This window comes from Dermacentor silvarum, chromosome 1, assembly GCF_013339745.2.
Source record: "Dermacentor silvarum isolate Dsil-2018 chromosome 1, BIME_Dsil_1.4, whole genome shotgun sequence".
Classification (NCBI taxonomy): Eukaryota; Metazoa; Arthropoda; class Arachnida; order Ixodida; family Ixodidae; genus Dermacentor; species Dermacentor silvarum.
Window position 1 is genome coordinate 306715070 of NC_051154.1, and position 16676 is coordinate 306731745.

Genomic DNA, 16676 nt, shown 5'->3' on the forward strand with positions numbered 1-16676 from the left:
TATACGGAGTAAATGATATTAGCTTTATCAGCTGTATAAACTTGGACATTAAGCAGCACCAGCAACACGCAGAACTGTTGTCGACGCCGTCGGCGTTTTGCCCGCGTTCGCTCAATATGCGTGCGGCGTTGGTGACTGTTGCCGGAGCCTCTGATATAAATAGGCACTTGGTGCCGCAGCTAAACGTCGCCTCCCTTTCCTCCCCCTCCCGCCCCTCCCCCACGGCCTCTCGCGCGTCGGAATTAGGCGCGTTTGCTCTACATATATGGTGATTGTAAAGGAGGAAAGAGACGCCTACTTCTGCAGCCCTTAAGCGAGCACGGCGCAGAACGCGCGCTTGTTCTCCGCCGTGCGTTCACTCCCCGTGAAAGCGCGCGCCCCTCGCGTCCTTTCACTCGCACATACAGCGTTCGGCGGCGCGCGGCGACGATTTCATCTCCATTGACGTCATACGGAACCTCACGGCGACGGCGACGGCGACGCCGACGGCAGAAATCTGCTTTTGAGTGACCATATAATTGCTATCGCAATAAAAACTTCTGGAGTGGAGATGCCGCGCCGCGGCTGACGCCGGCGACCGCCATATTGCTCCGGGCAGAAAACGCAGCTGCGCCGCTTGGGCCCTTGCGGTAGTTCGGCAGTTGCGGCATTTATAGTGCTTAGTTACGGTCTGCTGAGCGGTAGTTCTGCGTTTGTAAGGGAACATCCAAGCTCTGCTGAACGGGATGGTGAACGCCTGCGTCGCACGAATCGTGCGAAGCAAAAGTCAGGAGTAACGTTTCACGTGTATGTAGCGCGAAAAAGCCTTCAATCGCTCGACCATTGCTGTGCACTATCTCCGTCGAGGAGCGCTGTTGTACATGAAATCTACTTTTAATTGGCTAATATAGGCTGAAACAAGCTTTTTTCTGCGTATGTTTGTGCGACAGGTTCCCGAAAGAGAAAGCGCTGCGTGACGCAAGGCAGCCCGCTGTTCGCAGAGATGGCTGGGCGCCTAAAGATTCGGATGTTCTTTGCTCGGTGCACTTTGAAGAGGGTTGTTTTGACAGGTCTGGTCAAACGACAAGGCTGCGACAGGGCAGCATTCCAACCATTTTCCTAGTGTAAAATCTGCATAAAAAAGCGAGTTCGTAAGAAATGCTTGCTGTTCGTATATATTTCCGGTGCGCTTGCATATGAGATTCCGCATGTCGAGAGGAATTATTTACTACGTATTTATATAAAATGATGCAGCTCTCAGACCTGGCGGACGTCGTAGCTGCGTCTCACAAGTTGACTGTTTATAAGCGTGGCACGCAACTGTTTCGCATCAAAACAAGAAAATAACTGACGTAACAGGCAAATAAAGAGTATTGCCAGTCACATATCGTGTGTGTAACAACACGATATGTGCCTGGAGCAACAACAGTTCTTGTGCAGCCATAGGTATCCTATCTCGGCGTAATTTTACTGTTTTCGGTGATCAAGTTGCTGTTGCATGCCGTCGTGTAAAGCTGTATACAAATCAGAGTTCATACAAATTCGTCTATTGCGGACTCACGATCTTTACAATATTTAAAAGCTATTATTCGTAGTTACTGAACCGTGCGCCTTAAGAAGTCACATTATCAGCATGCCTTTAATTTTGGGCATTGCTGCATTTTTTTGTTTTTGCACAGCCAAAAATATGTTTGTTTTGATGTGTTGGCATTTTATGTATGCCTGTTTGGTATTGTTTTCCTATAGTATACACTGTGATGCACCAGGTAGTTATGCAATATTTTATTCATTTTTTCCACCATGTTGTTTTATGCTTATTTTTATCAAAATAGCCAGGACATAATAAAAATTTATTTACCTCTTTACTGATTTCACCTTGTACTTCGTGTCACTTCGGTAATGTACGTGGCAAGCTGATGCGCATGAAACGCGTTACAGCTTCAGCCCACGTATTCTTGCGTTAACAACTGCCTTGTGCATTTGTCCTTAGCCTGACATGACAAAGATTACTGGGGAATCCTGATGATAGAACTAGGCGACATGAAAGCCCTTGCGCAGCTAGCTCAACGATACGACGGCCGCTTTCCACTTCTTTTACGGAGTCTTCGTCACTTTATTTCGTCACAATTCTTTCAGCAAAAAGTCACTCTAAATTCGCCTAATTCACCTCTCTGTGCACGCATTATCGCCTCAGTTCAATCGCGTAATCACTTTTATAATGTTAAATGTGGCTTTCTCATCATCATCAACTAGCCCAGCACCGCGTGTTCTTCCCATCATTACCTTTCGTTGAACTCCTATCACCCAGCTAAACCCCTTTAATCCACGATTATTTACTCCTAATTCAACATTATTACAGCCTCAACACACTTCATTCACCTATCTATATTCATTGTTACTGCAGTTCACATGCCTAATTAATATTGTATACTTAATAGTGGTATTGCGCGCGCTATCGCCTCTTATCCTAAGAGGATCATTTCGTGTCAACAGCACGGTTTTGAAACGGCCTTGACACGGACACCCCACCATGAGGTACGCATAAAAGGCTGTCGCATTTAAAAAAAACATCTGCGCTAAATAAATCATAGTAATTCTCCCGCTTTCATCATAAAACGCCACCACGACATCGCACTGGTTACGCTACCAGCGCGCAAGCAGCGCTCGTTCTTGCCCGGAGCAAGATGGCCGCCAACCGGTTTTCCAGGCTTCAGCCGGTCGCATGGGCGCGCATAGGGGAGGGGATCTCCACTCCAGAAGTTTTTTATAACCTCCTTGGATACGGCTACCTTACTGCGGTACGCGCGCAACAGACGACACGCACTTGCTTGCGTGACGCAATGCGCGCGGCGGGAGAATTTGCGCACGCCGGACACACTGTGCATGAGCAATGCTTGTCGTTGCCGCCGCTGAACCGCGCTGTGAGCTCAGAAGGCCACGCGTTCCCGTGTTCACCCTCAAAAAGATTGCGACTGTACGTGCGCGATGCTGCGTGGATTATGATGTTTATCGTGCGTGTCTTGAGTCGGACTGGCTACTCACTCTGTGTTACACGGCGCGCGCCACGGTAAGAGACTGCTGAGCTTCGTAGTAAGTGGGAACGTGACTCCAGCTCGAGAAAGCTATCACGTTCATGGCAATATACAACGCAACAGTAGCGTCGATTGCGGCGTTTCTTCGTAGCGCGCGGAGCTTTCGCGGTTGCCGACGTGCTCGCCATCGTTCTGACGAGTGAGCCAACAAGCACTTCATGGCTTTATTGCAGTTCGGCGGCGCGTCTGACAAGCGGAGAAATTTATAGCTCGCTTTCTGGGTGTTACATGCGCAAAATATTCGCAATATGAACCAAAATTAAGTTAAATCGTTGTTTCGCACTCGCTAGCAGCTTAGGCAACTTAGCAAGGGAGTCGGACTTTGCACTACTCAATTATTACCTCTTCGAACCGGCAGGTGGCGCTACGCGTCTTGTAAAACTCCAGAGTCTGACGTCTAATACGAGCGCAGGCACCGCTGACTGCATTCTGAACACAGCAGCAATGAGTCTAAAGCCGCTATTCTGGACATTCCGCCATTTTCTTCGAAGCGTGACGTACGCGCGACGCTTACAAAATGGCGCCGATAGACGAGAAAACGATCGCCTGAAGGCGCTGCTGCGCCTCCTGACAGCGCCCCCAATGTGGAAATTTCAAGCAGCGCGGTCGCTCCGCGGTGCAGTCTCCGCTTTGTTTACATTGTTTCGCCCGCGCTTTCCTTCGCTGCTCGTGCTCACGGCGCTCCGTTTTCGAAGGCGGCAGATCGCCTGCTTGCTGAACAGCGATGCAAAGACTGCAGTGCGATTTCAAGACGGTTGCCGACGCCAACAGTTTTTTTCGTGGCAGCAACCTCAAGAAAGGGGAGCGTCTGCTTCCACACGTGTGTGGTGTTGAAAAATTGTGGGCGGTGATGTGACAGTGAAAGCCAAGTGCCTGTCGGAGGTGTCCAACAAGATTGTATACGACATCGAGTTAGAGGTACACACCGAGTTCAGTCATTTAGTCACTTTTATTTCTCTATGGTGCAGTCACAAAGCGGTCATGCATGCTTGCAGAGATGTGCAGAGACGGTGACGATTGCGGTTCGTTTCGTTGGTCGCTGGGCGCGCACACACGGCTGCTCTCAATTTGGCTCCCAGGGAGTGGCATCAGCACTGTCGGAACAGAAAGAACACATGCATTAGGCACCAATAAGCCAATAAAATTAATTAACGATGTAAGTACTACATATGTGCATAATGCCTTATATCATGCTGTATAAATATTTAATGTATATCATGCCTTATTCAATGCTAGAGTCATGGCAACTCATTGCATTATTGAGCAAGGTATCTTTTCACTGGTCATGAGAAATCACTCGTACAAACTGCTCCGCGAAATGAACCCAGGTCACGGTAACCAGCAATTACCTTGGGACCAGCAGCACGAGCGCAAGAATTAGCGATACATGCCTCACCAAAGCAAATCTAGTTTCTCGTCGGGCGAATGCCCCGCCGCAGCAAAAGTAAGCTCACACCGATGGCCGGCTACTACACGAAACGATTCTTGGCGGGAAGAGTGAAGCAGGAAGAATGTGCAAGGTGGCAATTACTTTAAAACATGCTTGGATATTGTGAACCCAGAAAGCATGGCCTAGCAACAAACATAACGCGCGCGTCTCGGGCAGCTGCTTTGCGATCTGCCGCTTACCGACGCATGCGATGACCGTACCGTAGCTTGCATTAAATACGGATTGCCACCACACAAAAGACAAGTAACGTGCGGCCCTATTTGTTGCCTGTACAACTAGGAATTTAAGTTTCAGCGTTTGGAAAAAGGATATAATTATCTTGAGCCAGTCTTTGCTTATCGCGAGTGAACTAACAGTACAATCAATTAAATTCGTAGGTTTTACGTGCCAAAAGCACAATATCATTATGAGGCACGCTGTAATGGAGGGTCTCAGGAATAAATTTGACCACCGGGGGTTCTTTAACGTGCACAAAAAATCAAAGTACATGGCAAGAACTGTATTCTTGCATTTCGCCCCCATCGAAATGCGGCCGCCGTGGCCGGGAATCGAGCTCGCGTCGTCGAGCTTAGCGCCGCTACACGTATGCATTTACCGCTAAGCTAACACGGCGGATTTCACTGTACGATTCAACTACGCGACACGTCTTAATAAACGGCCATGCGCTAAATACAGGCACATTACTATTGCGTTTTTATCGAGCGGCCGTGATATTGCACGCGAATGCGAAAGTACGTGACTTACTTGACTCGGCGCACTGCAGTTATCCACGCTTGTCGTCTGTCCTTCTCGTACCGCCTCTCCGGAATTCTGTAGAAATTCACGGGCGGCTTTCGACTTTTCGAGGCTCTTGTGGCAATCAACAACACAGCAGTATGGCGTGCCACCTTTCCTGGTTGATGAGGTCGCGCTCGCCGTGACGAAAACAACGCACGCGGTCGCTCGCGCCGTAGAGAACACGGGCGCGCGCTGGCCGGGCGGCGACCTTCGACACTTCCATTCTTCCGCCAGGGGAGTGGGCGGCGCTAGTGCCGCGCAGGCAAACTTTAGGTTGCCTCGTCTATAGCCCCGATTTGCTTTTCGTAACGTGACGAAAATTTGACGTTTCGCCTAAGAAACTGTAATGTAGGCACTGAACATAGCGTGGTTGATAAAGCAAAACAGTTTTCCTCCCCAGTGAAAATAAAGCAGCTAGCTCAAAGCGTACGATTATTCGATCAAAATCGTTTCTCGCTTCCGTCGTCTGCATGTGCGCAGGCTGTCGTCTGCTTCATTAGCTAGGATGCGTGTCCTCGGGAAACGGAATGAGTCATCGTATATTGGCGCCCACGCGCTTGCTTTCTACCTTGAGACAACACACGCGACCTGCCAGTGATGATCAGCGCACGCTCTAGGCCGCGTTATCGCTATCTCGTGATCCGCAAGTGACTCAGCCCGACTCGTCTGGCTGAGAAGCGACCGAATATCATCGATGGCGTTGCGCGCGCCACAGGTATCCGCTTGAGTGACGCAAACGCTGGCACTGCCATCTCTTGTGCACTTCGCTGCTTACTCGCACCGCGAGAGGAAACTTCAAGGCGCCGTCTTGCGTACATTTCTTTTTGTAAATTAAAAAGTCACCGTTGTCATAGCCTTTGATGACGCGAAAAGTCATTAATATTGTTTACAATACAAACACAATAGTGAAAAGTGCGAAATGTCGCATAAAGTTTGCTAGTTTCCACCAATATTATTTCAAATAAACGTGTTTTTAATAGAAATGATGGTTCAAAACACAAATGCCAACACCACCCGAGAGCGATGCAAATGCTATGAGCACGCGTTGTGAACAAAAGATTTTCATGGCCCCAAATGACAGGGAAAATGCGGCGATACGCATGCCTCTCGACTGACACTGCATATGGCCGCGCATTACCATAATTCGCGCGGCTCGTCGCACCACAAATTATGGCGGAAAATCTGTGCAATGGCGGCCCAGCGCAACGTCACGCAACGTCAAATTGACGTTTACGAAACGGCCCCTCCTGTGACGCTCTTCACGGGATATTCTTTCAGCCAATCAACAACTGACATGCCGGCTATCTTGGAATGCCACCACATATTCGCGAAATTGCAGATGCATTCCACGGGCTTCTGCACGCTACCGTACACTTTCTTTTTAAAGCGCTAAAGTCGCAATATAGGTGCCAAGGACCACCCAAAAGTATTAGTCGATAAAATTTGCAGCTCCACGTCACGTTTCGTCATTCTGACGAAAACGCAAAATTGCATTTTGCACAACTTCCGTTTCCCGGCACAAATTTCAAAACACGTGACCTCTGGACAGCCAATGAGACAGCCAAGATGGCGGATAATGGCGGCCGTGCAGCCGCCATGCGTGTCCAGAGCCGCTATTCTGGACATTCCGCCATTTTCTTCGAGGCGTGACGTAGGCGTGACGCTCACAAAATGGCGCCGATAGCCCCAAATTGCTTTCGTAACGTGACGTAAACTTGACGTTTCGCCTAAGAAACTGAGATGAAGGCTCTCAACCTATCGTTCCTGATAAAACAAAACAGTTTTTCTCCTCAGTGAAAATAAAGAAGCTAGCTCAAAGTGTACAATTATTCCGTTCAAAATGCCTCTCACTTCCGTCGTCTGCTACGTACAAGCGGTTGTTGCACAGAGCAAATACGTTGATGCATTATAAACGTACCACACAAAATAAGCAGCGTAAAAAATAACTACAATAGTGAGAATGTTACCTTTGAAGGTATTAAGATCCACGTGACCGCATCGTCTGCTAGTAACCCACGTGAAACGATGGCCGCCGCGAACATATCGCTCAACCGCCGCCCGTACTCGCCGCGCATGAGCGCGGAACAGTGGCAATTTATGTTAAATTATATTACCGCGAACTCGGCAATGGGCCGAGTAGCCTCAAACCTGCGAGCCGACTTGCGCCAACAGATGTGGCAAGAGCTCACAAATGAGCTGAACGAGGTGGGGCCTGCGAGCCATTCACCACATGAATGGCAACGCCTGTGGCAGGCACGTGTGGCAGCTGTGCGTGCGAAAGCTGCAGAGCAGGCGGCTGAATTCAGGTTAGCGATAGGTTCAATGCAAGGTTTCCGTGCCTTCACGAAGGTGCGCTTTAACATTACAGGGGTACCGGCGGAGGGCCGCCAAATTTGTCCGCCTTGCTAGGGGAAGACGACGCCCAGGTTCTCAGTATCGTCGGCGTAGACTCCGCCTTGGGCTGTGGCGGCCCCTCCTTCCCCCGGCGCCAATTAAGATCCCGTGTCTGCAGCCAAGTGAGAAACCATGCTTATGCCCCTTATCTGTGTCAATGAATTTGCAGAGTACCCTATCATATAGCAGACACGCCATTCCAAGGCTATTATAAAATAGTATTAGGCAGTGGTTGACCTCCAGTAGTAGAATGGAGATAAAGTACATATCTTTCTCTATGCATCTCCATTTGAAATGAGACCGCCTTTTGCATCAACACAAATCATGCCACTGACATACCCTGTTGAAGAAATCAGTGGAACAACAAACTGCTAGATGTGCTGTATAAACACGACAAATGAATGATGCAACAAACTGTTAACAAGTTTATTACCAAAGAAAACAGTAAGAACAACACCACAAGTGTAAATATCAGTGTGTAGATTATGTAAAAAATCACAGTCGGACTTTTATGTAACTGAACTTTCACAGTAGAGCCATCACAAGTGAAAACAATTTACATTCCATACAGCATAGTGTAGAATGCATTGTGATGTAGACAGGGTTGAAATGTGGAAATGCTTAGAAAGTCATACGCAGGTTTGCGAAGAATATTTCTGCACACTTGAGTATAGGTGTGCACTGAACACATTGAGGGCCCTGAAATAAAGCTCAGCCCTTGCCTATGGCTTCCCTCATAGACGACAGTGCAGTGCTGGAACACGAGATGAAATATTGTGTTATTGCTACACAACACAATACACAGGCTAACTCCACAGAGGTCACATTAAAGAGAAACATAAATTCTGGCATTTTGCACAAATTGTGCTTGTCTTTCTTTCTTGGCCGAATCCTATCGTATTCCAGAGTGCGCGTGCTAGTCTTTCATCACAGCCTGCCTATGCAAGTCCCCAACCAGAACCAGTGCAGCAGGAACATGACAATGTTGCAAGCAGCAGCAGCAGCATTGCAGCACTGCACGAGCATGACTATGCTTCTGTGACAGTGCCAGGTTAGTGATGGTCCCAATAAAGAACTCTTTATATGAAGGTATCGTGTGGCAACTAGCGCTTGGGAGTTGCTATTACTTACCATTGCAGAAAATAAAGCTGACGTAAGAGTAAGTAATGCAACACAAATGCAAGTTAATTTAGTTTTTATGCGTGCATCCAAAATAGGTATGTTAGGCAATGGCGATCCTGACAATAAGCAGCTGTGAGTGGAGTTTTATTTTTACACATAATAGTACTTTTGCATGCTTCATGTTACCGGGAAAAGCTTAAAACATGGAATCAATTTTTTCATAGACATTTGTTTTGTACAAGCCTAACTCACCTATACGCAAAATGTGAGAATGCAGCAACCGAGTGTTGCGCTGCATTGAAATTGCCTCTACAGTATAACGATTGTTTAATATTACTGCACTAGCGAGCCGGTCAGTCCTTTCTAACGGCTCAAAGCGATGAGATGAGGAAGAGAAAGACAGATCAGCAATATCTTGCTGATGTCATCCCTTTGCGACATTAAAAGATGCTCAGTGGCGGGCCAGCAGGCGCACGTGCGGTGCTGTTAAAAAGAATGGGACCCTTGTACTTCATGAAATACATTGCGAGTTAATATAATAGAACAGTTACACAAACCTTCATGCAGAGGGACGAGAAGTCCTTACGATTTGTCTCTGCTGATGTAGTGTGAATACAGCTTTATGTTGAATGCATGGTACAAGCTTTGCGCTGTAGGGCATACTAGGTACTGTTGCATATTTAAGTATGAGGGTAAATGCATAATTCTTATTGAACTTTTTTTTACAAACTAACAGAGAAGGTATTGCCTCCTTTGCCAGGCTTTTGGTGTCCTAGTTGGTACGTCCTCACCTTAACATAAATTGTCATAAGTGTGGGGAAAAAAGAAAAGGGGGGAAAGGGGGAATGAGAGATCACAAATCTGCGTTTGTTAATCACAGTTTTACAGCCATGCTGTGTACTAAATAAGCATTTTACTTCCGTGAGTTCAAGAAGTGTTCAGAGTTGTGGCGGCATAATGTGTACAGTTGATATGACAGCATGAAAACTGCACTGATTTTTTCTGTCCTTTTTTGTACCTTTGGAATTGTGATGACCATACTGCTAAAAAGCATACTGAATAGAATATTAAACATGTACCATTCTTCATTGAGCCTTCTTGGAACACACCCATCCAGCATATGCAAATTTATGGTGGATGAAAAATATTGTGCAAAAACAATGAAAGACATACCACGGCACATGACAACATACTGATCGTGCGAGCAAACATGTAGCCTTTCAACACATTTAACTTAAACACCTTATGCATATCACTGAAACTTGCAACACAGGTCGAATGTGAAGCGACTTAAGACGTTTGCGACATATTATGAAAAGAATTATGTTCATTAGTGCCTTTGCTTTTGGTGCACTAGCTCTGTGTGAACAATTGTATACACAGCGCATCAAGGGGTTAAATCTTTCGTTACTGCTAGAAATGTCCTCACTTTGGTGGCTTGTATGTTTCGACATTTTATGTCATGACGTAGCAGTTGCAATGCAAACTGTGATACATGAAATTATAGCCTGATCACTGTTGTTTCAATTAATGTACAGCACGAATAATTGCTGATACAAATTTTGAGAATTCACACGTGAAACTTCTAAGACGCACCTCAAGGAACACGAATGAAAGTAATAATTTGCTATGTTACTGTACTGACAGTAAAAAAATGTGAAATATACAAAATATGGAAATGGTCTATAGTCCTCAACTTTTGCAAGTGAGATCATGGAAAAAATTTACGATTTGTTGACGTCAATACTAGACATAGTGATGACCATGTTATGTGCAAAAGCAGTAGCTTTGCTAATGTGAAAACGGGTGAGTTCCCATTATGCAGGGAGCATTTGTTTTTACTCATTGCAGAAGACACCTGGTTTTTTTTTGTTCATTCTTTTGGCTTGTGAAGCAATTATTCTCATATCAGGGAGCATGCAGAAGCCTCTTCAGCACAAGTGAAGCAATATAACAGAGCTTGGAATAACTAGTACATGCTTTGTGATCATCAATTTTGCAAATTAAATGATGATTTGCAGACGCTAACGCATCCTTAACAAGCACACTAATATGTATGCAGACGTAGCAGCAGGACGACGTCTGCGCGCCCCCCAAGTGGTTCGCACCCTTCCGCCCCTACAACCACGTGGCCGGATGACTGCAGTGCAAAGAATGCACGACAGTGCTGCCACTTTGGCTGCGGACCAGCGTAGGCTGTTAGAGGTGCAGGAGCAGCACCTTCAGCTGCAGACGAGGTTCATGCAGCAAATAGACCAAAGCATGGAAACGGTACTATACTTCATATCACATGCATTTTAAACAGCAAACTTTCATTGCTGTTGCTTTAAACAGATCGCAACCCAGCAGACGGAGCAGACCCAAACACTCGGCCAGTTAGTTGCCACCCTGCAGCAAATTCTTGCAGTTTTGCAAAGTCAAAACTAACTGTCAGGTGAGTAGGGCACTGGTATTCCTACAAGCATGTCAAAGCTATGAAAGGCAGTGCATAACAGATTGATGCATGGTGTTCACCGAATAAGGTGCTTTGTATACATACTTCTCTGGATATAGACAATGCACTAAACAATGAAATATGGTTAATTGTTTTTATGAGCAGGCCAAAGTGACTATTGACAGCAGTAAACTTGCGGGTGCTTGTGATGCGACTGAAACCATTGACAGCGCGAAACGACAAGAACTACACAGAAAAGATACACGGACAGATCCGTGTAGTTCTTGTCGAGGTCACGGGATCGAATCCCGGCCGCAGGGCCATATTTTGATGCAGGCGAAATGCAAGAACACCCGTGTCCTTGCGTTGTGGGGCATGTTAAAGAACTCCAGGCGGTCGAAATTAATCCAGAGCCGTCCACTACGGCGTGCCTCATAATCAGAACTGATTTTGGCATGTAAAACTCCAGAAAGAAGAAGTCATTGTCATTTCGAGCTGTCAGTGGTTTCAGTATGTTTTACCCACATGGTCAAGGTACCGTCCTTTTGAAGCTTGTGACGCGATTTGGCATCTTGGAAATTAGAAAAAGTTTGCGACGGTGTAGCATGGGATTAGACAGCTTTTTTTTCTTTACTTTAATACAAAACTGTAGGACTGCTGGCAACCATGTGGTTGTGAAACCTCATGCAATGGCATTTTGTTCAACGCATAGCAAATTAGACACTTAGAAATCATCCACATCACAGCGACAACGATCCAGGCATTTCAGAATGACGCAAGTCAAGGCCAATGAATGTGGACGGAGAAGGGACAAGATGATTAAACATGGTGACCAATAGAAATGAGCCTCCTTTGCAGTGAAAACATACTGCCTGACATGACGCCACAGTGTCTATTTCTTCATTGTGGCTCTCACAAGAATCTCTGGGACTATCCAGGTTCAGTCCCATGCAGGTAAGCACATTATCTGCTGTGCATATCAACCGTCGCATCTTATCCTCCGTTATAAGAGGTGCACACAGCAAGAGTAGATCCTCCGCAGACACTGGCTTACTTTCATTTCGCTACTGAAGCCTACATAAATGAACAAGGTTGAGAGCAAGCACGAAATGTTAAGACATAAAAGAGAGCACTCAGGCAGTATACAAGCTACACAAACCACTCACTGCAAGCTTATCCTACATGTCCAGCGCACCAACAGATGAATCACTTGTTCTTCTTGCACATGACAACCAAATCACCAAAGGTCTTGTCTTGCAAATACACTGAACACACACACCACAGCATCACACTGTAGGCTCATCATCAGGCACACCTAGCACATCACCAGATGGAGAAGAATGTGCTCATGTGGCGCACGAGACGAAAAAAAAAACCTAAGCTCTAAGCCAGCATACACACAGCACACTTGGAGAATACACCAAGGCATCACACTGGAGGCTTTGCATCCTGCACACCAAATGTTGGAAGAGTGACTGCACTGCAGGTCTTGTGAAGTAGAATTGTACAGCGAAGATAACGTTGCTAGCTGCTCGTCGAGGCCGCAGGTCTTTTGTTGACCAGGTAGACCAAACAGATACTCTCACGCGCTGCTGTAGACAGACTGCCTTTTCGGTATCACATTTGCACTCTCCCATGCTCCCATGATGTGGTCATTTATCCTTCACAAGAAGCCTTGACAGCAGTCCAGGGCGTGCTCATCCTGCTCATGAGAGTTTACATATCCTTGCTCAGCGTGAAGGGTCAGAAATATAAAACGAGTGCATCGCCAGGAGCACAAGTTACTGCGGCATGTAGAAAAACAAACCACCAATGGTCTGTCGTCTTGCATAAATACTGGACAGAAATGGAGCATACTGGAGGCTTCTTATATTTTTTGCCGCTATCATAGTGTGCAATGACACGGAATCTTGTGGCACATAAAAACAAAATAATCACTCTTCTCCTCTATATAATCACTCTTGTGCTCTATGAAAAATGAAGAGTACATTAAATTTCACACTACAGTCGCGTGAAGAAAATAACAACTGTCGTTGACTACCTGCCACTTACACAATAGGACACTAGCTACCGAAATATGCTGCGTCTTGCCGCAACGAACGAAAAAAAATTTTTTTAATGTGTGCTTGCACTGACTATATACAATCTTTATGGCTGCCATTTGCAGGGTGACTACTCAGATGTGGTGAACTGCTGGCCTGTTCAGAACATCTGCAGCATCCTGTCACGCTTTTGCCTGCCCGCCCTGTAGAGTCCCGCCGCAGCCAAATCTTCGTCATCATATGTTCCTGCGTCTCCAGCAATGTTGTCGATGCCAGAGGTGTCATCTGGCTCTGGAAGCCCAGCACGTATGCACAAGTTGTGCAGCACTGCGCAGGCTGCAATGATTTTTGATGTGAACACTGGCCCATAGTAGAGCGCCCGGTGCCGCTGCAGACACCTGAAGCGCATCTTAAGGACACCAATACAGCGCTCCACAAGTGACCGCAGCGAAGAGTGGGCAGCGTTGAATGCAGCTGCAGGACTGCCAGAGATGTGACTACCAGGAACGGGTGTGACAAGCCATGGCTGCAGTGGATATGCGCTGTCACCTGCACATTATTTAACAATGCATTGCACACTAAACAAGTACCTCATTTGAAGACATCAGACAACAAGTAACCTTTTCATAGCTTAGAGAATATATTTAAATAGCACATATTCTTATTTAAAGGAGCTTAGCATCTAAGAACTGCAATTACAATATGGGATACTGCCTTGACGAATACGATTACTTTCAGTCACCAAGTGTTCACTTGAGTGCATCTCAACTTAAGCGCATGACTGATTTCATAATGTTTCACCTTACAAGTTACGGTAACTATACTTTCTCATTTAACTGCCCAGCATCACTGTACATTTCGTGAGCAAAATGTGAGTGATATTAGGAATGTTCCTAAATTTGGTAAATGTTCGTGACATCACATACCGAGCAGGTATTCACCACCATCAAGGAGGCTCCCAGAACGGCACTCTCTGTACAGGCTTGACGCTTTCCACACGAATGAGTCGTGCACAGATCCCGGGTACGACGTTTCAAGGGCTGTTATTTTCAGACTTCCGTCGCATACCTGCAAAAAATTGTGTTGTGAACTACTTACATTTCAACTAATACTTTGCACAGAAAATGCAGGACACAACCATGACACACTTCAATAATCATCCGGTCAAATTTATGTATACTATCCATCAAAGACAATGTATTCCTTTTTTCCGAGGCAGAGTGCACTCCACGACGACGGAGAAAGCTGAAAGCTTGGCAGTCCACTAGTGAAATACTTATGTCATATGCTGTCGGGCATAATCCTTGCCCTCTAGATCAGAATTCTGCAACGCTGATCCGACAATGTGATTTACATTCTATGGTGAGAATGAGATGAAACACCAGCAAATCCCTTGCAAGAGCTTTCCCCTCAGTTTGTACGACTCGCTCTTGTGTATGCGCAGTGTATTAGGTCACTCTTATTCACTACCAAACACAGCTGCCAGACAATCCTTTTCTTTCTTTTGTTTTTACCGTTGGCTTCGCATTTTGTCAGGAGCACCATGGTGTCCGTGTGTAAGAAGCAACAAAACACACAATGGATTGTCTACATTGCGAGATGCTATGATTGCATCTATGCTATTATTGTCCAACCGTGCCTTCAATCCCCCAGCGCTCACAATAATTAATGTATTCCAGGTCTTTGTTTCCGTCACCGCGAACAACGCACACAGACTAGTGTCGACGTATCAAAGCAGTGCAGAAAGTCAAACTCAGTACCTGCGTGGGCCATCGCCGACTTCTCTTCGGAGCCCTCGCTTGCAGCAGTGTCTGGGTATGTTTTTGTGCCTTTTTTCTAGGAATCCAGACTACTTCCATTTTTTTTAAATTTAAATAAACATTTTTCAAAACGATCGTGTGCATTGTTTCATTTAACCAAATACTTTCTTTCTTAGGCGATCATGTGCATCGGAAATAAAACTTGTGTCTGAACTGTTCATAAGTATGTCTCTCTGTGAATGGGGCGTCACATTTATACCGATGTCACATGGTCACTTTCCATTGCATATTGTTCGACCCGGTTTCATTGAATCATGATCTGTTCCGTGCATCGTGCTCGAGTTTTTCGTTAGCGATCGTCGCCTAATAACTATACCATCACTGGTTATTAGTAAGAAATGTCAAGTGTTTTGGACCTAGAAGTAGCCTAAAACTGGTCTCATACGGGGCCCTTCAACCGCGACCGCGCTCGATATTATATCGAACTTGTCGATTACGATTCCTTCAACAGCGCCAGCAGCACCTGGGAGCCAATCACGATATAGAAATTCGATCAGGATTTGCCTTGACCGAGATCAAAAATGCCCCGTGTTACCGGGGTCTAACTTCATTCGAATCGACGTACCGCTTAGCAGCGATCACTGTCAATCGCGATCGAACATTCCCGTGTGGTATTACGCAATGTTTAATTTTTAACGAACCCGTTTGCAAACTACATAAAAGAAACTGGGCCTCTTTCACTTACGGGTCACACTGACCTTTCACTTTCATTAACTGCCCTTTCTCCTCGGCAATCATTTCCTTTCTCTCTGACACCCGCGGTGGTGCCGTAGTGGCTTTGACGTTGAGCTGCTAAGCTTGAGGGCACGGGATAAAATCCCGGCCGCATTTCGATGAGGGCGAAATGCAAAAACGCCCGTGTACCGTACATTAGGCACACATTAAAGAATCCCAAGTGGTAAAAATTATTAAACGGCGTGCCTCATATTCATAACGTAGTTTCGCACGTAAAAGCACATTTAATTTTTCTCTCCGATTCCGTAATGAGCATCGAAACGTTTCATAAAGACTTACCACCATGACGTTCAAGGCGTAATAGCCCTTCCGGCAGAAGTAAGCCGCCTTGTTGGCAACGTCCCTGTCCGATGGTGCGCGTATGCACACAAATGTGCCGTCCACAGCCCCGACGCAACCTTGGAATCTGCAGTCCCTGCGCACGAACGCTTCGGATGCAGAAGTCAATGCCGCTGCGCTGTCCGGAAACGAGATCCACGCGTCACCGATGCAGTCCACGATCGCCTCGACGACTGCGTGAATCGAGCGGCTTACACTAGATTGACTAGTAGCCAAGCTTTCATCGCTGGCAATCGCACCTTGAAATCCGCCTGTGGCAAGGAAGCGAAGCGCGCACAGTACCTGCATTTCTACAGTCAACGCTGTGGCAGTGTTCACACGCTCTCGCACAAGCACTGGACGGATCTCTTCGCATAGCCACCGTGCCAAGTTTTTGCTGAGTCGGTAACGAGACCGGAACATTTCCTCGGGCATCTGGAACGCATCGCGATGCTCACGAAACTCTCGGTCTTCTTGCAATTCAAGCCACTCAACAACGAAAGGCACCGCCAT

At 46.4% G+C, this 16676-nt stretch overlaps 1 protein-coding gene across 1 annotated transcript; it reads right to left on the bottom strand.

Moving 5' to 3' along the window:
- Positions 1 to 12947: 12947 nt before the first annotated feature.
- On the bottom strand, positions 12948 to 16676 carry LOC119442137 (putative nuclease HARBI1). Its single transcript, XM_049661443.1, has 3 exons — positions 16108 to 16676; positions 14217 to 14392; positions 12948 to 13839 (listed from the first exon to the last, which is right to left on the bottom strand). Exons 1-3 carry the CDS (start codon positions 16674 to 16676, stop codon positions 13451 to 13453), a joined length of 1134 nt encoding a protein of 377 aa, XP_049517400.1. The 3' UTR covers positions 12948 to 13450.

What these genes read in the sequence shown, in the direction of transcription:
- LOC119442137 (XM_049661443.1), bottom strand. Translation starts at nt 16,676, where the DNA reads ATGGCGGTGCCTTTCGTTGTTGAGTGGCTTGAATTGCAAGAAGACCGA. An exon ending in GTGGTAAGTCTTTATGAAAC is followed by an intron (nt 14,393 to 16,107) that starts GTTTCGATGCTC and finishes AAGTATTAGTTG; the next exon opens with AAATGTAAGTAGTTCACAAC. An exon ending in TGGTGGTGAATACCTGCTCG is followed by an intron (nt 13,840 to 14,216) that starts GTATGTGATGTC and finishes AATAATGTGCAG; the next exon opens with GTGACAGCGCATATCCACTG.